We start from the raw sequence: 22,716 nt of genomic DNA, 5'->3' as shown, positions 1-22,716 counted from the left end.
TTGGGAAATACTCCTTGTAATGTCTGACTGGGAATGATTGGAACAGTAGAAAACATCTGCAAATTAAAGTTGTAAGGTCATAAATGGTTATTATCCATAATAGGATGTGCTCTCCTAAAAAAACAAAGTGGTGTGAGGCGGGGTGTGGTGTGTGAAAACAAATTCGTTATCCTATTCACTACCAATTCAGTATGTGTTCTGTTCACTTATTGTGAGGAAGAAAGTAATGTATTCCTACAAGACACCATGAGCCAGCCTTTGGATGAAAGCGGGTCTTCCAATGAATATTTCACGTTACACTTACCTGCAATACACGACGCAATGTGGCAAAAACTCCACCCATGCAATCAGAAGACAAGATAAAGCTGTTACCATATTGCTTACATCTATCCAATCCTCAGATCTAAGAGTGCCTAGGCTGTAAAGGCTAGGGTCGATTTGGAATTCAGATATACCGGGTGCGTCCCAATAATATCTCCTTTCTCCTGAAGTGTACACTCGTTCACTACTACTCATAAAATCTAAACACATTGGGTTGCAGGGGGGGGCATGGTTATGTATTTACTTTCAAATCCTTGAAGGGTAATGAACAAGTGCACACTTGGAATAGAGGAGAGATAATTGGGACGTAGCCACGGCGTTAGAGCAGGGTAATATGGACAAGTTCATATCGCAATAAAGTGCCGGAATTGATGTGATAACGATAAATAAAACCATACGTTTATAACATTGTGCACCACAGTAAAAAATAAATAAAAAGATCCTTTCAACTACTAGTTTGATGGTTGTAGCAATCAATTGTCTCATTAAAAATCACCCATACCAGCAAACGTATTTAATTTTAAATCACATCTCTAATATAGGTTAGTTATCAAAATGAACGATATCTGCAAAATGCTTGCGATAAGTGATCGGTATGGTTGGCGTCTTTCATTTTATCGTCCCAGCTCTACAAAGTGTTACATGTCAAAACTAAATTTGACTTATTTTATTCATGTTGGAGTTAGATGTAGGGACAGGGAGAACAGAGGATGACAAGAACATTAGTTATGAGATGAAATGAGTTTGAATGTAAATCCAGTATACTTCACTCATTTTCTCCATGTTTGGTTAAAGACTGATGAACTGAATTAATGAATAAAGATGTGGAAATTATGGTAAATTATAACAAGGAAATAATGCAAAACAAAGATGTAAATCATAAAAATGAACAAGACAAAATGATTAACAAAAAAATAATTTATTTCTGTTTGGAGAAAAAAAACGAAAATATGCCAAAATGCTGCATATACAATACACCACTCATGCACTCACAATAAGGCTGAAATGCAAACAAAATGGCTGTTGAACACATTTACATTTTTATCATCTAGCAGATGTTCTTATCCAGAGCAATTTACAGGAGAAATTAGGGTTAAGTGCCTTGCTCAAGGGCACAGAGATTTTCACCTAGTCGGCTCAGGGATTTGAACCAGCGTCCTTTCGGTTACTGGCCCAACGCACAGAATGCAGTACTAACCTTAGAAATACTGCATATATTAAATATTCATATAAAACTCTGGAAATTCAAACATAGAACAGTAAACATAGAAAAATAAGACAAATATACTGACGCAGAAATAATTTGAAATCATAAATTACATTCACAAAATAACAAGGTGAAAAACTGAAAAGATATGCCTCTTTTTAGAGCCAGAATACAATGTAATATATCACCCTTTAAAAAGGGGATTAGGGATTCACCAACTCTCCCTCCAATGCAAGCCATCCAGAAAGCAATGCCCTAGTTCTCTTTGTGTTAGAATACAGTGCAGGAGAGCTCCTCCTGCCGAATCACTCAATAATACCCTTCCACATCAATGGCTCACCTGTAAAATGCAGGGGACTATTTTCTGGGTGAGCTGCATTTAAAGTAGTAGTATTCCTGCACTTTAAAGTACATTTCCCCTGACCTCCCAAGTAGATAAGATATATTTTAATTAAGAATATTTTCTTCGCTAAAATGTTTTTCTGAAATGTTTATCCTTCTAAATTAGCCCTCCATCTACCCTGGCTCTTCAATAGCCAACTGCCCATTTCAACAACCAGTTGCAACTCAATGGACAGGTGACCAAGCAATCATTCAACGTAGTTAAGTATAATACTTATTTATTTCTATCCATCTATCTTATCTATACACAAATGATGTAGACACCCCTTCAAATGATTGGAATTGGCTATTTCAGCCTGACCAGTTGCTGACAGGTGAATAAAATCGAGCACATAACCATGCAATCTCCATAGACAAGTGGAAATGTCTAAGAGCAACAACAACTCGGCCACAAAGTGGTAGGCCACACAAGCTCACAGAATGGGATCGCCAAGTGCTGAAATCGTCTTTCCTCAGTTGCAACATTCACTACCAAGTTCCAAACTGCCTCTGGAAGCAACGTCAGCACAATAACTGTACATCGGGAGATTCATGAAATGGCTTTCCATGGCTGAGCAGCTGCACACAAGCCTAAGATAACCATGTGCAATTGCCAAGCATAGGCTGGAGTGGTGTTACGCTCGCTGACATTGGAGCAGTGGAGACGCATTCTCTGGATTGATGAATCACGCTTCACCATCTGGCGGTCCGACGGACAGATCTGGGTTTGGCGGATGCCAGGAGAACGCTACCAGCCCCAATGCATAGTGACAACTGTAAAGTTTGGTGGAGGAGGAATAATGACATGGAGCTGTTTTTCATAGCTCTTGCCCTTAGTTTCAGTGAAGGGAAATGTTAACGCTACATGTCTTGTTGGAAAGGTGGCATCCTATGACAGTGCCACGTTGAAAGTCACTGAGCTCTCAGTAAGGCCATTCTACTGCCAATGTTTGGCTATGGAGCTTGCATGGCTTTGTTTTCGATTTTATACACCTGTCAGCAACGGAATGGCTGAACTAATTTGAAGGTGTGTCCACATATACATATAATATATATATATATAAAGTATTTTATTGGATACATAACATCATTCAATATAATTTGCGCGACAAGCTCACTTTAGTACTCAGTGGAGGGAGGGGCCAGTCAATTTCCAGCCCTTTTTGGGATAAATACTTTCGCATCGTTTTAGACTAGTTAAAACGCTTTAAAACGTTAAAACGTTCAAATTGGTTAATCTCTTCGTTGAGTATTGCATTGTTCCCTCAATCTTTGGGCTTGTGTTTTAAAGCCATTAAGACTTGTTTGAACCAATATCCAATTTAAACAATAAAATGATATTAAACATATGGTCATACTAAAATGAACAAAAACTATATAACACTTTTTTTTTTTGCATATATGGAGGTAGCCTAACCTCAGTGGCTGTATAACAGAACAGTCATTCAAACAATTACAGCTGAACAGACAAGCGCTGTATCTTCATTTAGGAGAATGATAAAAACAACGTTTACATGGCAAATCATTCGGTATATATGTTTGCCAATAGCACAATAATGAATCTACTTATCTAGAAGATGAAATGTAATAACTAATAACCATTTCACCAGCTTCCACTGCTCTCTACATGTTCGCATTTGAGGTCTTACTATCAATCAAATGTATTTATAAAGCCCTTCGTGCATCAGCTGATGTTAAAGTGCTGTGCAGAAACCCAGCCTAAAACCCCAAACAGCAAGCAATGCAGGTGTAGAAGCACGGTGGCTAGGTAAAACTCCCTAGAAAGGCCAGAACCGAGGAAGAAACCTAGAGAGGAACCAGGCTATGAGGGGTGGCCAAGTCCTCTTCTGGCTGTGCCGACTCTTCTCAATGAGCAATACTAATTAAATATCTAATATAGCTCACTAAATTGACAGCCAAAGCCTACCCAGCCAAATACAATATGCAATATCCCAAAACATTGGCTAACTTGAAATTCAGTATAAAATGCCATATTGTATCCTATATTCGGATGATTGGATTTTTAGAACAAAAACGTGGAAATTATTTTACAGTTTACCACATTTGTCAAGTTTCACGTATCATACACTATGCGTTTAACATAATTGTACAGTTTAGCTTGTACATAACATTAATGTATTAAAGTTCACTTTGTGGATTGAAGTAATCTTGATCTGGAAGTTTCTGTGTGGTTAATTATTTATTGCACTATATTAATGACCTAGTAGTGTTTTTTGGGGGGCGGTTAAATGAAATGACCAGGATGTTTGCCTACTTCTACTTTCACAGTAATTTAGTATTATAATGGGTGAAATGCTTGATCCACAACCAATAATATCTATCAATAGTGGCCATTGATGATAACCATTATCCACTGACAAGAAATTCAATGTGCGTGAACAGTGCACTAAAAAGATCTCTGAAATCGTAAGAACTTCAATAAAAACACAATAGATTGCACAAACATGGTCTTAGAAATAACCATAAACATATTGTCTTACGAATTAAGAACAAAATAAAGAAAACACTTAAACTTTTACAAAAAGCACAATAGTGAGTGACACACAATGAAACTTCAATGGGGTATAAGACAGTGACATGACAGGAGTTGCTGGATGCTTTTGGCAATACAGTACATTAAATGGCCAATTACATTCAGCCAATGCAACACAGTGTTAGGTATACCTATGATGCACACAACCCATCTTTGGGAGGGTTGAAACAAAGGAAACATACACACGATGGTCAGACGGTGATAGATGGAACATACACACCCTATCCAACTCCCTCCCTCTCTTACTATCTCCATGGTCGCACTTTACCCCTCACACTCCGCCCAGATGACGTTCGTCTCAACCCGCATTCCCACCTCCCCTCATCTCTGAACATACATTCTCTCTCCTCCCTTCTTTGCCGCTCCCTCTCTCTCTTCCTCCTCTCCCTCTGTTTCTGCTCTCTGACCTCCCTGGGCAGTAGCCTGGGCAGCCTGCTGGGTTTCTCCTCTCTCAGCAGACCGAATGTACGAAGTCTGCTCAGGCACTCAGGAGGCAGCTCTTTAAGGACCCTGCTAGCTAGCCTTAGCACGACCGAGTTGGCCAGGTCGGCAAGGACCCCTAGGGGGCGTCTGATAAAGCGCCTGACCCAGAGGAGGCACGTGGCAAGGGGCGAGCCAACGTGGCCCCTGCCCGCCAGGCGCACTAAGGGCAGGCTCTTTAGGGGCACAGGGATTTTGGATTGGCGCCCGCCCCAGTTGCGCCCGGCCTTGGGGAACATGTCATAGAGGCTGCGCTCCGCCAGGCCCCCAAGGAGAGACTGGCATATGTTGAAGAGTGGGCGGGGAAGGCGAAAGAGGAACCTCATCCACAAACGGTTGAGTTTCCGGGGGGCGTTTTGTAGGAAGATGCGCGCCGGTCGCACCACCAGCACCACCACAAGATAGAGGGAGAGGAAGAGGGAAGGCGAGCTGAGGAAGGAGGCAGAGATCAGGGCTATGGGGACATAATAGAGACCCAGGCTCAGCGAGAGGCCCAGGCTGAAAAGACCGCATGCCCACAGAGTGAGGGACAGGTAGGTGGAGAGAGAGAGGGAGCAGCAGGAGCGGAGGAAGAGGTAGGAGAAGAAGAGGGCGAGGAGGGCGAGCTCACCCGAGAGGAGGAGGGAGGCCAGCGAGGGGAGAGGGGGAGAGCGACGAAGGGAGAGGAGGAAGACTGAGAGTATGAGGAAGGTGAGGTTGGAGGGCTGGGCGGCGGCCGAGAGGGAGAGGAGGAGGCAGATGGCATGAGAGAAGAGGGAGGGAAAGGAAGAGGGGACAGGGGGCGGAGAAAGGGGTGGGGCAGAGAGGTGAGGAGGCTCGAGTTCCTCAAGGGTGTCGGGGAAGTAGAACTCTGAGAGTTCGTCCCCCTTGCGCTGATCGCGGACATGCCTCCGTTCCAGGGATGGGGAGGAGATGAGCTCAGACGGACAGCCGTCTGCCACGCCCCTATCCTCCTCCTCCTCATCGTCGTCATCGTCGAGAACATATCTCGCTTCGTCTTCCTCATCTTCCTCCCCCCACTGCACTCCCTCAACCTGCCTTTGCTCTCCTCCTCCCTCCCCTGTTTTCCACTCAAGTTCTTGACCTTCGTTATCTTCGCTTTTCTCGCTCTTCTCCTCCTCTACTTCAACCTTTGTTTCTACAATGGAGCAAACCTCATTCCCATTTCCCACGTCCTTCTCTTCTCCCTTCTCATTCTCTCCATCTCCACTTTCGTCTCTCACCACCTTTTCTTTCCCTCCTTCAAAACCTTCCCTAACCTTTCCTTTGTTACCCTCCATTTCCTCTTTGGTTTCACATTCTTCCACCTCTTCCTTCTCCCCTTCCTCTACCAGCACCACCTCTTCCACTCCCTCAGCCCCAGCCTGGGCTCCCCTTAGCCCCCCTGTCTCCTGGTACTCCTCCCCCTTCTTCTCCTCCTCTGGAGGTGGCTGGTTCTGGGTTTGGATACCGGGGATCTCGCTCTCACTCACTTTGAGGCTCTTGGGCTGCTGGCGGACCTCCACGGCGTGCTTCTGCCTCAGCTCCTGCTCGCGTCGCTTGTTGTACTCCATCTGATTGGTGAGCTCCGTCTGGTGCTGTGTGCGGATCAGGTCAGCCCGCGTGCGCTGCACCGAGCCCAGCTGCCGAAACTCCATCTCCTGGGTGGACTCGTGGTGGCGCAGAAGCATTGCGCACTCCAGGTCCTTCAGTGTCTGCTTCTTGTTCAGGTCCTAGATGGAGAAGGAAGAAACAAAGGAGAGCGCAACAGGGAAAGACGTAATCATTTTGTACATGTATTAAACAGCGCGTTAGACCAATTTCAGACCTTTAACATTGAAAAAAAAAAATCTATAAAATTATTTAAAAAATCAGTCGCAGTGACAGAACTTTAACCCCTGCATTATATCATGAGAAGAGTTGTGGTCCGAGACCAGAGCCTAATGGAACTCTGAAACACCTCTATTGCTTGGTCAAGTGAAAAATGTCTTCGTTATGGGTACTGTTGATGTACTATACCTCTCGGAGTAGGTCCTGCTCCAGATTGTGGCGCGCCAGCAGCATCTTCCTCTTGTACTGGCGACACTGCAGCTCGTAGTACTGCCTCTGGCGGCGCAGGAGCCCCGCCTCATCTTCCGCCTGCAGCTGCTGGAGACACTCCTTCTGATGCACCAGCCACTCCTGCTTCTCACGCTTGGGGGTCAACTGGTTCTCGTTCAGTTCCTGTGAAATACAGCACGAGAAAGGGTCAGAGCGTGACACCCGCCACTTGATAGTTCAATATAATAGCTCGTGATTAAGGCATAGTGGTGGCATGCGGATTGGCACGGGTTAATATGGGTTGCTGCGTGGTTGGTATATGGCTGTATCTTTTAACGGCCATTGTTCACATCCAGATGATTTGGGTGCGTAGCTGTACTTCTCAGCTATGAGTGGTTGAAGTGTGGTTGCTGAGTAGTTACATCCCGATTGAGATGTGGTTAGTGAGTAATTATGACTAGGGGTTACGGTACGGTTCGTGAGTAATTGAGGGTTTGGTTGCAGTGTGGTTGGTGAGTTGTTACAGTATGGGTATGGTTGGTAAGCAGCTGACTAAGGTTGGTGAGTAATTACCGTAATTGCTGGACTATTAAGCGCACCCGAATATAAACCGCACCCACTGAATTATTTAAAAAATATATGTATTTTGTACATAAATACGCCGCACATGTCTATAAGCCGCAGGTGCCTACTGGTACATTGAAACAAATTAACTTTACACAGCCTTTAACCTCTTGAACCTCTGGGGGCAGTATTTCATTTTTGGATGAAAAACGTTCCCGTTTTAAACAAGATATTTTGTCACGAAAAGATGCTCGACTACGCATATAATTTACATCTTTGGAAAGAAAACACTGACGTTTCCAAAACTGCAAAGATCTTGTCTGTGAGTTGTATAAACCGCGAGGTTCAAAGTGTGGGAAAAAAGTAGCGGCTTATAGTCCAGCAATTACGGTAAAGCAGCATGCAACTATGCAACTATTTCAAAGATTTTACTGAGTTATAGTTCATATAAAGGCAATCAGTCAATTTAAATAAATTAATTAGTCCTAATCTACAGATTTCACATGACTGGGCAGCAGTGCAGCTTTGGGTGGGCCTGAAAACTGGAAAAACTGAAGCTTAAGGTTATACTCTTTGTTTAACCTCTTCAACCCATGTCATTATTGGACTAAAAAATGTGCCCGTTTTAAGCGCAATATTTTGTCACGAAAAGATGCTCGACTATGCATATAATTGGCAGCTTTGGAAAGAAAACACTGACGTTTCCAAAACTGCAAAGATATTATCTGTGAGTGCCCCAGAACTGATGCTACAGGCGAAACCAAGATGAAACTTCAAACAGGAAATGAGCAGGATTTTTGACGCTCTGTTTCCCATTGTCTCCTTATATGGCTGTGAAAGCGCCACGAATTAGCCTGCCCTTTCTATCGTTTCTCCAAGTTGTCTGCAGCATTGTGAAGTATTTGTAGGCATATCATTGGATTTTCATGAATAGTTAACGGTGCGTTATGTTAATGAGCTTGGTTGTATTCACGATCCCGGATGGCTCGACGCAAGAAGTTAAAGTGTGACCGAAACTCAAATTGTGCACTTACCTAATGCCATATATATATATATATATATTTTTTTTTTCTTTCAAGGGTATATGTAACTTCTTTCCTAGGTCAGTTTGACCTCACATCACATGTTTAGGGTAATCAATGGTGGCTGAGTAAGAGAATTTCTGCTGCTTGTCTCGTTCATAATGACGAGAATAGGATTAGAAGTTTTTGCCTTTTTCTTTAAAATGGTATTATACCATCACTTATATTTCATGTTTGTGTATGTTGGGGGTGGTTGGGCAAAGAATATGCTCTGCTTCTCTAGAGGATTTTAATTTATTTTTTATTCAGATTTGTTTTTTCATGCTGCTCCTCAATCACTCTTTTTCATTTGACCTCTTAAGGATTCATTTCTAGTTCACAACCATTCCAGGATGGTATTTTGGGGCTAAAAGTCAGACTATTGACATGGAACATTTGCGGTTGTGGGGGGGCAAATTATAGAATACTGGTCTTCTAGGCAGCGGCAAAGAAAAAGCCATCTCAGACTGGCCTATAAAAAGAAAAGATTAAGATGGGCAAAAGAACAGACACTGGACAGAGGATCTCTGCCTAGAAGGCCAGCATCCCGGAGACGCCTCTTCACGGTTGACGTTGAGACTGGTGTTTTGCAGGTACTATTTAATGAAGCTGCCAGTTGAGGACTTGTGAGGCACCTGTTTCTCAAACTAGACACTAATGTACTTGTCCTCTTGCACAGTTGTGCACCGGGGCCTCCCACTCTTTCTATTCTGGTTTAGAGCAAGTTTGCGCTATTCTGTGAAGGGAGTAGTACACAGCGTTGTACGAGATCTTCAGTTTCTTGGCAATTTCATTTCTCAGAACAAGAATAGACTGACAAGTTTCAGAAGTTCTTTGCTTCTGGCCAGTTTGAGTCTAATTGAACCCACAAATGTCGATGCTTAAGATGCGCAACTAGTCTAAAGGCCAGTTTTATTGCTTCTTTAAAACCAGCACATCAGTTTTCAGCTGTGCTCACATAATTGCAAAAGGGTTCTCTTTATGATCAATTAGCCTTTTAAAATGACAAACTTGGATTAGCTAACAACGTGCCATTGGAACACAGGAGTGATGGTTGCTGGTAATGGGCCTCTGTACACCTAGATGTATGTAGATATTCCATTAAAAATCAGCCGCTCCCAGCTACAGTAGTCATTTCCAATATTAATACTGTCTGGGCTGTATTCCGGATCAATTTGATGTTACAATTCGATCAACAAAAAAAGATGTGATTTTCTTTCAAAAACAAGGACATTTCTAAGTGACCCTAAAACTTTTGAACGGTAGTGTACATGTACAGTGCCTTCCGAAAGTATTCATACCCCTTAAACTTGGGCTGGCAAGTCATGGCTTGGTGATTAAAAAAAAACAATAGCTGGCATTCCGTAGATCAGATGTGGTGGGTGTCACCGAGATGGGCCTTTATTCTGTTCCTCCAGGCTCAGTATTCCTAATTATTCTGGCATCTGGGAGACAACACCAGAGGCAGATGACCACAGAATGAACCCAAAGTGGCTTACGGTGCCCAGGGGGGGGGGGGTTGAACCAGCATGGTCTGTAAAGGGTAGGCTGCTCAGCCCAACAGTCCTGACTGGTATTAATTACTGCAATAATGAATCAATATTGAATAAAGAATTGTTTATAGAAATGACCATGTCTCTCTAACTTGAATAGAATATTCACCACAATATTTGGCACCGCAGATGGGAAACCAAACTCTGTTGACGGCTCCTGAGGCCTGCCTAAGATCTGAAGGAGGGTGTCAGGCAGGTGGTTACGGTGTTCCGAACAGAGACAGAAATAGGGTGAGACTCGCATTTCTTGGAAACAATAAAAAATGTATAATTACAATGGCGTTCCAAGGGAACTGCCATCTGACGTTAACATCCTAATCTGTGTATCGGATGAAAAACTAGTTCATACTGACCCTAGTTACCTCTACAGGTTAACTAGTCTCCCCCGCGGGATGGTTGAGCTAAGGTAGGCTAATGTGATTAGCATGAGGTTTTAAGAAACAAGCACATTTCCCAGGACAGACATATTGATATGGGCAGAAAGCTTAAATTATTGTTAATCTAACGGCACTGTCCAATTTACAGTAGCTATTACAGTGAAAGAATACCATGCTATGGTTTGAGGAGTATACACAGTTATGAACTTGAAAATGTATTAATAAATCAAATTAGGCACATTTCGGCAGTCTTTATAGAACATTTTGAACAGAAATGCAATGGTTCACTGAATCAGTCTAAAATGTAGCTAATACACTGCTGCCATCTGGTGGCAAAATCTAAATTGCGCCTAACCTGGAATATTTAATTTTGGCCTCTCTCTTGCATTTCAAAGACGGGGGATTTATGACCTTTTACCAGATCTAATGTGTTATATTCTCCTACATTAATTTCACATTTCCACAAACTTCAGTGTTTGCTTTCAAATGCTATCAATAATATGCATATCATTGCTTCAGGTCCTGAGATACCCAAATCTAACTGCCTGTATGTCATTTTAGGGGGGAATTAAAAAGAGAAAAAAGGTCCAATCCTTTAAGACCAATTAAGATTTAGCATCCAAACCAACATGCTCAAAAGAACGTGAGCATCCAAATCTGTGTGTACCGGATGTATAACTAGACCTTGCTGGGACTAGTTATTGCCGAAGAGAAAGTCAAAAGCGCTATAGAAAATATTCCTGCAGGTTATAAAATAGAAAGCAAGACTGAGGTATCCTTGGGAATAATTGTTGATTAGCCAGTGGCGTGGGTCTGAGTTGATCACAGTAGGACTGGTGAGGTTAATGTGGAGTGAAGGACTAGAGCGCAGGTAATCTTGTGAAGAGAACTCGGCTTGGTGAAGCTCATTGAATGAGGCACTAGAGTGCAGGTGAGGGGTTGCGAGGGCATCTGGCTTGGTGAAGTTCAAATTTTAACGTGCAATGTAAAACGTTAAAATTTGAACTTCACCAAGCCAGATGCCCTCGCAACCCCTCACCTGCACGCTAGTCCCTCATTCAATGAGCTTCATAAATGAGGTAAACAGGTATGCCCCGCTTACTATTGTCAAATGTTATTGTTCGTTTGTATCGTTTACTAACTATATGCTATTCAACTACCCAAAGTTTGTCGACTTGATTATTCATGTCATTCTTAGCTTAGCTAAATGGTATAGTCATTGTGTGTTCTCAATGGACATTGTTAAAATGGGGTACTTTCACTCAGGCAATTGTTCGGACTTCAGAGGAGTTGTCTGAATGTACCAGAGCGCAGAATAACTGATTTATTTACGAATGCGCAACGCCCGTTGAATATGGCCTGTGTCAGTCAACGTTAAGGAAATAGCGTCATTTAAATTGCCAGCAGAAGTTAGCCACCAACATTTTGAATAACTTGAAGAAAAAAAAGAAGCTTAACCAGCTCAGCTAGGTGAGTAGAACGGAGAGTGAAGACATATTCTCGTTTGTGTCTGCAAGTAACGTTGGCCTGAAAGCTAGCCAAGGTGTTGGGACTGCCTTTGTGAGGTACGAAAAATATTATGCATTATGAATCAGAGAGCTTGGACCAACCTTGCTTTTTTTAGCAGATTTTGGGGTTGAATAATCCTTGCGAGAATCAAGGACCGTATATATTAGGTAACATTAAAATTGGCAGTATATATGGGCGAGAGCACGAATGATGTTTACAAACAGTCAAACTTTGTTTCACGCCACATTCAAACAAATCGCTGAAGGGCGTAGATTCAATATGTGGTGAATTTGTTATTGGTGTAAAAAGACAAAAAGAACTCTTATACCAAACATCACCACATCAGTTTACTGTGGTTAAAGCAGGGTGACAAGGCATATGTGACCTGATTCAGGAAACTAGGTGTATGTCACGACTTCACAGGAGAGCGGTTTCAACTGAATTATCAAAAAAAATCATAATAAATACCGGACATGTGAACTTCCGTGTGCCTTTAATATCAAACTGGTATGCCATCTGTTAATACGAGTACAATTGTTAAATTACGAGCCTAGTTGCTTTAGCCACAGAAATAGTAGAAATTAGTAAGAAGAAAAACCCTTGAATGAGTAGGCATCCAAACTTTTGACTGGTACTGTATAAAAATATTAAAAAAGGGGGGAAAAAAAGTCATCACAATACTGACATGTGCAATATCCATATTGCATGCAATATTTTTGAAACATTCTCAGCAGTGCGTAATGTCTTTTTAAAGTTTAAAAAAAAGAAAGAAAAAAAGTTGTTTCCTCTTGCAGCTGCTTCCCACACACTCCAAGCCATCCTCGCTGTTAGATTCACTATAAGTTCGCATGCTGTTCTGTTAGATCAAATGCAGTCAACCGATTGTCCCAAACAAGAATGATGCTGCTTTCCACTTTGCTTCTTAATAGAAGTAATTCCATTTCTACGATTCCAACAGCTAACCCAAGTGTTTTGATTTATATTACATGTCAAATTGCAATCACAATGTTTGGTCAAGAAAATGGCAATTAGATTTGTTTGCCAATATCGTGCAGCCCTAGTAGATGGATTATTGGTTGGTGAGTAATTGCAGTACGGTTAGTTTGTAATTACAGTATGGTTAGTGTGTAGTTACGGTATGGTTGATGAGTATTTACAGTATGGTTGCAGTGTGGTTGTACCTCTTTGAGCTGCTCCTTGCGTGCGCGGTACTGCCGTTTCTGGGATTCCAGCAGGCTGGTCAGTTCCTTCTTCTGCTGGGCCAGGATGTGCTGCTGGAACTTCTTCTCCTCAGCCAGGGCTGCCTTGGTCTGAAAACCAACCACACATGGCCATAAGCAAACTAAGAATAGAGCTTAAACCCCCCCCCCTCAATTCTAGAGCTTATATACGGCTCGACTATCTACTTTGGCCTACAAATGTACATCGAGATCCCGGGATAGCCGCCCCGTCGCCGTAGTCAATACCCTTTCCTCTTTTCTTTCAACGTTTCCTTCCATCTCATTCCACTCCTGTCCACCCCCTCCATCTGTACCTCTTTCTTCAACCCGGTGCTTCTTGCTAAGGTTGTCCCCACCTTCCCAATCTCACACTCCTCCTTCCCTTCCTATCCCCTCCCTCTCTCACCTTTCTCCAGGATGGCTTGGTGCTACTTGCTCAGTTTGTCCCCCATCCCCTCACTCCTCCCTCCATCCCCCATTCTCCAGGATTGCCTTGTGCTTTTTTGCTGAGGTTGTCCCCACCTACCTCGCTCCTGATCCATACCTCCCTCCTTCCCTTACCTCCTTCTCCAGGATAGCCTGGTGCTTCTTGCTCAGCTTGTCCCCCTCCCCTCCAAAGCTGTTTCTCTGGTTCTCCAACTCCTTGTCCAGCCTCAGCTGATGCTCATCCATCTCCGCCTTCAGCTTGTTTTCGAGGCCCATCAGCTGCTTCTGGTGCTGCCGCCGCATGCGCTTGTACCTGGGACGGAGTAAAGGGGGATTTGACACGAGAAAAGTACGTCAGAAACTAGTACAGCCAAATGGAATGGGCAATTACGTAAGCAGCCCGATTCAGATATTTTGACAACCAGTACAGCCAACTGCGCCGGTCGGTTTTTACATAGTTCCATGAACTGCTTTCTAACCACGAATGAGTATTTAGAACATTTATTACCAGTGGGCTAAGCTGGTTGAAATGGTGTCATTAAAATCAGTTTACAACCCATATGTTGTCATTTGGATGTAATGATTTTTACAAATAATATCAACCAGTTATGGCTGATAGATAGCCATTTTGTGAGTCACAGCGTGGCTAGAGCTAGTCGCAAATAGTGGTTGCATGATACACCGAAACTTCTGTATTTCTTCAATACCACATGAAACGGTTCTGTTACTTTCAGTTATTCTATCAAATGTGTCTTACATTTGGAAATAAACTAAATGTATTGAACTTTGAATGTATTAATTTGCCCAAGTTTATCATAAGACATGAACAGAAGTGATTCTTATTCCCTGCAACTTTCTGATGAGGTAACGGCTCAGAAACGCACCTTTTCATGCGTGTGCGTATATCTACCACTTTGTGTAGCCGCTAGCAATGCAAATGTTAACCGTCTTCGGGTAGATGAAAAGGCTTCCCCAAAAACCTTGAACCAAACGCTAACAACAAATTAGCCTATGCCTTCCTGGCAGAATCAAGATGATCTGCATCAATCCAGCGGCCATTTGTTTTGCAAACTACATCACGTGCACTACATAAAACGTTGCTAACCAAACAAGTGTTAAGTGCATGCCACTTGAATTAAAGGGTAACTACATTTTTAAAAATCTAACTTACGATTATTCCCAGACCTCAAAAGTGGTCCCCGACGTGGTCTAAGCATCATTGTGAACTTAAACTTCCAATGTTGTTTTTCTATTTTTAAAGTGTGATTTTGGGTTAAACTAGAAAATAAATTTAAAAAAAAACAGGGGATTTTTTTTTTTTATCACAATCCTTAATTTTTGGTCACGTGGGATGATTCTGGTATTGAGTATTGTGATACTAAACCTGGTATCAGTATTAAAGTCAACATTCTGGTATCATTAGAATACTAGTAGTGAGTACCTCTGAAAAATATTATATTATTAGACTCCCCTACATATGTATTTGGACAATGACTATTCTCCAGCATTTTCTATTTGAGATCAAACGTTTCATATGAGGCGACAGTACAGAATGTTTATTTGAGAGTATAATCGGGAGGCCGGTACCATATTACTTGTACACAACCACATCCAGCGTGTGACAGTGGATGGATTTGCAGATTGTTTGGCTCAATATTAACAGAAAAGGTGAATGATGACTGGAATATATCAATTAACTTGATTTCCATGGACTAGCCAATCCGTTTCCTTCTAATTCCAGATGGGCTCTTCCTTTGATCGTTCCATAAAAGCTCTCCTACCCAGACATCTGCTCCCTCAGCGCCGACCCCTGCTCATGCTCCTGGATCTGCCGGGTCACCAGCGATGCTGTCCGGATCGTGGCAAAGTGATCTCGGCTGCGGTGTCCCTTCCGCCTGCCACCTTCTCGTCCCTCACCCCGTGACGGGGGCTGCTGCTGTGCGTCCAGTTCGGGCTGGTAGGGGTCGTCGTAGATGTTGTCATGGCTCTGATGTAGAGAGAGAGACAAATATTTTTTGTGTAAATCATGTGTTGCATTGTGGAATCAATCTAGGGGTGGGGGAAGAGTAGGTCATTAGCCACTAGTGAGCCATTTATGTGGTAAACTAAACTGAGGTAAAACCATAATTTACAGTTTAGAATCAGCGCAACAAACACCCCAAAAAACAGTTCACCTTTGGTATTTTACAATCATCATATCTAGCTAAATACACTGAACAGTAATATAAAACACAACATGCAACAATTTCAAAGATTTTACTGAGTTACAGTTCATATAAGGAAATCAGTCAATTTAAATAAATTCCTTGGGCCCGAATATATTTTTTACTTCTATTTAACTAGGCAAGTCAGTTAAGAACAAATTCTTATTTTCAATGACGGCCTAGGAACAGTACCTTGTTCAGGGGCAGAACGACAGATTTTTTACCTTGTCAGCTCGGGGATTCGATCTTGCAACCTTTTGGTTACAAGTCCAACGCTCTAACCACTAGGCTAGCTGCTGCCCCGGATTTCACATGACTGGGAACCAGTCAGTATCTGGTGTGACCATCTGACTCATGCAGACTTTCTCCAAGGGAGTTTGGCCTTTTCGCGGCACGCTTGTAAGGCTCAGATTATCCAAAAGGGTTCCAACAAGTATTCTACTGTTCTCCTCTGTAGTTGTCCAGTGTCTTGTCACGTAGTCCTGAACAGAACTACAGAGTTTATTTTCCTTCCATTCGCTCTCGAAGATGCTTCTTTGAAGACAGGCTAGCCAGCTGTGTCGATGGTTCCCAGTGGGGTGATGAGAGTAGCATAATACGATGGTTTGAGCAGAGTAGTAGATTCGTCCCACAGCATCATCAGCAAACCGCTCGCCCACATGACGCCATCTGCCCGATACAATTGAAACCAGGATTCATCTGTAAAGAGCACACTTTTCCAGCGTGTTAATGGCCATCAAAGGTGAGCATTTGCCCACTGAAGTTGGTTACGACACCAAACTGCAGTCAGGTCAAGACCCTGGTGAGGAAAACGAGCACGCAGATGAGCTTCCCCGAGACGGTTTCTAACAGTTTGTGCAAAAAATTATTCAATTTAGCTAACCCAGTTTCATCAGCTGTCCGGGTGGCTGGTCTCAGACATTCCCGCAAGTGAAGAAGCCGGATGTGGAGGTCCTGGGCTGCCATTGTTACACGGTCTGCAGTTGTGAGACCGGTTGGGTGTACTACCAAATTCTCTATAATTAACATTGGAGGCGGCTTATGGTAGAGAAACAAATTCTCTAGCAACAGCTCTGGTGAACATTCCTGCAGTCAGCATGGCAATTGAATCTCTGGTGTTGTGTGACAAACCAGCACATTTTAGAGTGGCCTTTGATTGTCTCCAGCACACGGTGCACCTGAGTAATGAATTTGAGTGAAACACTTTTGTCCGTATGTACATTTTCTGGGATCTTTTATTTCATGTCATGAAATATGGTACCAACACTTAAATGTTGCGTTGATATTTTTGTTCAGTGTAGTAATTGTTTACCCACCTCATACAGCACAGTGTTTACACATACTGACAAAATTGTGAAATAGGACTTAGGTGACGCTTAGGGCTTAGGGGTCTTATGCCCCCCGCCCTGGAAAGAAATAGTCTAAAAGAAACACTGCTGTGACTAATGTCTACAGGTAAGTCCCAACTGACCAGGGGCTTGTGCAGGACTGAGCTGTTGGAGGTGACTGTTTGCTCGCCCTCCTGCATCATGGCCATCTCGCCGCTGTCGTCCGAACCGTCCGCCAGGCTGTTGACCGAGCTGCTCTGGGAGCTTGCGCTGATGGACATGGAAGGCAGCGAATGGGAGCTCTCCATGCTGTTGACCGTACCTGTCCGCAGCATGTACTGCTCCACGTCCTGGAGACAGAGGGATGGCAGTTAGAAGAAGTGGTGATAACGTATGCACAATCACGCACACACAAATACACAGTGTTACTAATACTTACAAACACCTAAATAAACACCTACGCATTTTCTCAAATGCAGTTCAAACGGACCTCAAACTCTCTCATCTACAAATTTCAATCATAAGGCATTCATTGGATTCCTGTGTTTCCTATGCAAGGCCCTTGGGGGAAGACAATTAGACCCCGAAAGGTCATCAAAAAGAAAGGAGGACCAAAGAACTCTTCATATAATTATTTAAAATGCCTTTATTTGGCATTTTTATATGGCATGTTGAACGGAAACAAAGATTTTAAACTCCTGATGGGATCAAAGTTATTTGTATTGGAGGAAGAGGCTGAGGTCATACAATGAGTCAAGGCACACAATTTTTTGACTACACTTAGGTGACGTATGCTATTAAAAAGACAGGATGGATGCTAATGCTAGCTGTATTCCTCAACAGAGTGGTGGTGCATAGCTCAATCCTCTTCCTCTAAATGAACCTTTACGGGATCAGTGTCCCTATACTGGGACGGTGGATGCTAACATGCACTAAAGTGACTAGAATGTAAATGTAAGTAACAGCAAACTTTCCAGGACATAGACATGTCTTACAAGGGCAGAAAGCTTAACATTCTTGTTAATCTAACTGCATTGTCCAATTAACAGTAACTATTAGTGGAAAAAAATACCATGCTATTGTTTGAGTGCACAAAAAAAAAGCTATCACGGCAACTGGTTTGATATATTCACCCCTGAAAGTAAATAATGTACTTACATTCAGTAATCTTGCTCTGATTTGTCATCCTGAGGGTCCCATAGATAGAATGTTGTATAGTTTCGTTTGAAAAACATCTATTTTTATATTCAAATGTAGGAACTGGTTTCTACAGTTTGAACCCCTGCTGTCTCTGGTCCACACCCACCATAAGCTCATGATCCATTATGTATGACATTCCTGGGAGTGTGTAAACTCACAAAAATGATATGGTAATACAAAATGTATGCTTTCTTTAGTTATGTACTTGAAAATGTATCAATTGACCAATTCAGGACATTTGGGCAAACTTGATAAAAACTACTGGGCAGTAGTGCAATGCTTCACTTGATCAAATCTGAAACTGCACACAATGCTGCCACCTAGTGGCCAAAATCTAAATTGCAACTAAACTGCAATATATATATATCCTTTCTCTTGCATTTCAAAGCTGGGAAAAAAAAAGGAAAACCTTTTCTGTTATCATCTTTTACCAGATCTAATGTGTAACATTCTACATTCATTTCACATTTCCACAAACTCCAAAGTGTTTCCTTTCAAATGGTTTCAAGAATATGCACATCCTTGCTTCAGGTCCTGAGGTAAAGGCAGTTAGATTTGGGATGTCATTTTAGGTGAAAATTGAGAAAAAGGGTCCAAAACTAAAGAGGTTTTAAGACCAGTGCGTTCTGTAGTCTGTCTTCCCCCTCACTCAACACATCCTACTTTTGGTTCTGGTCCTACATCATCCTGGGCTAACTGTTACTACTCTCCTCTCTTCCTACTGCCTCTTCATTTTCTCCCTCTACGTAACATCTCCATGTCCTCCCCACCATCTTCTCTCTTTTGTTCATCCCTCTACTGCCTCTCCAAGGTCACTTTCTCCCCCACCCCTCATTATCTCCTTTTTATGCCATTTCTCTCATCCCCCTTCACCTGCCTACCTCCTTACCTGCTCTTCTCCCTTCTTACCTCCCAACCTGCCATTCCTCTCCTCCTCCCTTCTTTCCACCACCTCCCACCCTCAACTCCTCTCCATGCTTACCACCTACTCCGAAACCCCTTCCACATCACCCCTCCCAGCCACCACCTCCCTCAACACACACCCCTTCAACCCCTCTCCCCTTACCACCACCTCCCTCATCACCCCCCCTTACCACCTCCCTCACTCCTCATACCTCCTCCTCCTCTCCTCCCTCGGGCTGGGGCCCGTTGAGGGCCTCGTGGAAAAGGATCTTCTTCATTTTGCGGTACTGCAGGTTGTCCAGCTCCCGCACCGCGTCTTTGGTGCGAGCTATCAGGTCCATCACCGCCGTGTGAGGACGCTCTCTGCATAGGAAATGGTGCTGAGGGAGAGGAAGGGAGAATGGCCTCTAAGGTTAATCCAGCAGGCAAAACTGGTCAAATTGATGTCGGAATTACATAAAGTCTAGTTGTCATGACGTCATGTCAATCAACGCCATCTTTGTTGGTTTAATGCATCAACCTAGCTGGGAAAACTGGTTGCAATGAGACCTTTGAAACCTGATTACAACATTCAACCATTTCTGGTTGTAAGGACGTAATTTCTACCTGATGGTGCCACTTGGAGCTGTTGGAAAGTTAAGGTTCACTTTAAACTGGAGCCATTGAAGAGATGCCCCTTTACCATCATGAGAATAAGGAATCACAGCACCTCTTTAGGCCACCTCTGATATTATTCATGGGTAAAGAGTTCATGGCCATTCCTTGGTTTCTACATGTTTGTGTAGTGCCTTCTTTTGATTATTAAACTTTGAATAACTATTTTTAAAAAGAGGAAACGTAGACTAAGAGATGGCGTTTACCTTCAGCAGCACGTCCGAGGTAGGTCTGTCCTGGTGGATCTTCTGCAGACACGAGTCCACAAAGTTATGGAAATAATCAGACCTGAAAAGGACGAGACCAAACAACGAGAAACTAGTCACAGTCGCACTATGAAACGGTACTCATCTATCTACACCAGGAGTGTCACCCCTGATCTACACCAATGGCTCATATTGTTCTCAGAAAGTAGCCTGGTCCCAGATCTGTTTGTGGTAAGTCCTAAGGTCATTGTCATAGAAGGCTATACAGCACAACCATATCTGGGACCAGGCTACACAGAAAGTATATTGACACTAAAACAAAGAGGGCACAAGAACCACCTCCGTGCTCAGTCAGTGGCTCACCAGTGATTGGACTGCAGAACGGGACTCTCGTTCTGGGCAATGTGGTATAAGGCACTCATAGCATTCATATTGAACAGAGGCGGCTTCCTCTCCGCTGCATAGAGAGACAGAGACAAAGTTCAGGAGACATACAGCATCAAACACACTCAAGGCCAGATTTGTAAAAATACAGGTGTGAACCATCGAGGCATGAGGGCCAAGGGGAGTCAGAGGGGGGGGGGCCACTCTGGGAATCCCCGCCGACATCACAGGATTCCCCCTGAACAAACCCCTTATTACTGGAGCATGTGAAGGGACAGTGGCAAATACACACAAGAAATAGGGAAGAACAATGGAGACACGGAGGGGGACAAAGAAATAAGGAAAAATATAGAATTGAAGAGAAGATAAAAGGACAGAGGACATTTTTTTTAACCTTTAACTAGGCAAGTCAGTTAAGAACAAATTCTTATTTTCAATGATGGCCTAGGAACAGTGGGTTAACTGCCTGTTCACTAGGCTACCCTGCCTCCCCATTGAGAGACAAAGGTAAAGAACGGCTTAAAAAAAAGAGGAAGAACTTGAGTGATTAATGTAAATGATCTTTGGTTTGTAAGTGAAGTGCTCTGAACCAGGCTTGGATTTTGTTGAACCGGCTGAGTGCCATTCTGTGAACATTAAATATATAATTTAGATTTTTGCAACTCTTCCGTTTACACCACTCCTCGCTACCACATAGATCAGAACCCCTCTGAACTGATCAGTGATGGAAACCACGGGCACTAGAAGTGGTGACAGAGTTACTTTGGTATATTAAGAATGGATGTTGCATTGTTAAAACAGTTGGCTTCTTGCGCAATTGCGCAAAAGAAAGGCATAGACCTCTTGAGAACTGAAATGGCCAGTTTGGCTCAGGCAGGGAAGAACAGTAAGCCTGGAGTGGGGACCCAAATACCTAGGCGACAAGACCAGGATGACAATGAGGTCTATCTGCTTTCATTCGAGAGGTCAGCAGTAAGAGGACGGGCCCCGCAGCGGTGGGCAGGGATGCTGGCTCCCTCTCAGTCTGGGCGTGCGCAGGCTGCGTATTTCGACCTGGGTCCCGCAGAAGCAGAGGACTACAATAAATTAAAGGCTGAAATCTTCTCGTTACTGTCCGAATCCACGAGCACACACCAAACGCTTCCACGTGTGGACCGTCGATAGCAATGCATCAGAGAGAGCCTAAATGCACCAACTAATACAGCTGACCAAGGTTGACTTGAACCAACAACAAAAAAGGATCTGGAGCAGTCATCTAAAAACTGGTAATGGAAAGCTCCCACCGGAGTGGTATGGCAAGGCAACCCCCAGACAGCAGATCAGCTGGTTCAGCTAATAGAGACTTGCCAAGCCACCACGGAGCTGGTGCGCACGTCTGGAGCAGAGATGGTCCGCTCCGGTACCAATGCCCAGTCTGAAGAGGCCGCCGGAAAGGCCCCAGGGCAGACCTGAACCAGAGGCGAGAGAGCCCCGTGGAACATTCGCTGAACAAACACCAAGGAGGTATCCAACTAAGGTCAGTCAGAGAGTGTTTCCGAGGTAGGGAGCTCAGCTATACTTCAATCAATCAAATTGATTTGAAGAGTTTTAAAAAAATATATGTTTTTTTACATCAGCCCGTGTCAAAGTGATATACAGAAACCCAGCCTAAAACCACAAACAGCAAGCAATGCACATGTAGAAGCAAGAGCACGGTGGCAAGGAAAGACTCCCTAGAAAGGCAGGAACAATGGCAGTGTCCCCTTAATGATGAATCCATGCCTCCGGTAAAATGGAGTGCATCCATGTAATCTATACCCACAGTGTTAGACCGCAGAGGGAGCCCCAGCCTGTGGAAATCCAAGGACAAGACGCAGAAGGGGTGCTCGACTCAGGTAGTAGGATTACCCTTGTTCTGTCACACTTAGTACAGGAGGGAGATGTGTGTCAGGAACAGAGGTCAGTCTCATGCATCTATGGGGACACGTGCCATGTACCCAGTGGCACATACCCAGAGACTAAACAGAACCACCCCAAGCCTGCACCAGAGCACAAAAGAAATGCTCATCCCCCTCCATCATTGAAATGCCCTCAGAGTGGGTAGCTATGGATCTGGTTGGTCATATTCCAAAATCAGTCCAGGGGCACAAATATATACAGGTGGTAATCGATTATGCCAGACTCTA

General features: G+C 43.4%; 1 protein-coding gene across 5 annotated transcripts in view; it reads right to left on the bottom strand.

The window, feature by feature from the left end:
- taok2b (TAO kinase 2b) overlaps nucleotides 1-22,716 on the bottom strand; it is a 64,521-nt gene that overhangs the window by 14,869 nt on the left and 26,936 nt on the right. For 4 of the 5 annotated variants that reach the window (XM_035745061.2, XM_035745045.2, XM_035745052.2 and 1 more), the window contains 9 exons: nucleotides 20,531-20,624; nucleotides 20,168-20,249; nucleotides 19,520-19,687; nucleotides 17,348-17,554; nucleotides 15,454-15,659; nucleotides 13,808-13,985; nucleotides 13,208-13,336; nucleotides 6,942-7,145; nucleotides 1,225-6,655 (listed from right to left, as the gene is read on the bottom strand). In XM_035745061.2, the coding sequence (XP_035600954.1) occupies nucleotides 4,709-6,655; nucleotides 6,942-7,145; nucleotides 13,208-13,336; nucleotides 13,808-13,985; nucleotides 15,454-15,659; nucleotides 17,348-17,554; nucleotides 19,520-19,687; nucleotides 20,168-20,249; nucleotides 20,531-20,624 (3,215 nt within the window). In that variant the 3' untranslated portion in view covers nucleotides 1,225-4,708. Of the gene's footprint in view, nucleotides 1-1,224; nucleotides 6,656-6,941; nucleotides 7,146-13,207; nucleotides 13,337-13,807; nucleotides 13,986-15,453; nucleotides 15,660-17,347; nucleotides 17,555-19,519; nucleotides 19,688-20,167; nucleotides 20,250-20,530; nucleotides 20,625-22,716 lie in introns of those variants that run through there. The other variant, XM_035745077.2, reaches the window with a different exon arrangement.

This window comes from Oncorhynchus keta, chromosome 3, assembly GCF_023373465.1.
Source record: "Oncorhynchus keta strain PuntledgeMale-10-30-2019 chromosome 3, Oket_V2, whole genome shotgun sequence".
Classification (NCBI taxonomy): Eukaryota; Metazoa; Chordata; class Actinopteri; order Salmoniformes; family Salmonidae; genus Oncorhynchus; species Oncorhynchus keta.
The sequence above is the reverse complement of the archived record's forward strand: the minus strand, read 5'-3'. Positions and strand labels throughout refer to the sequence as shown.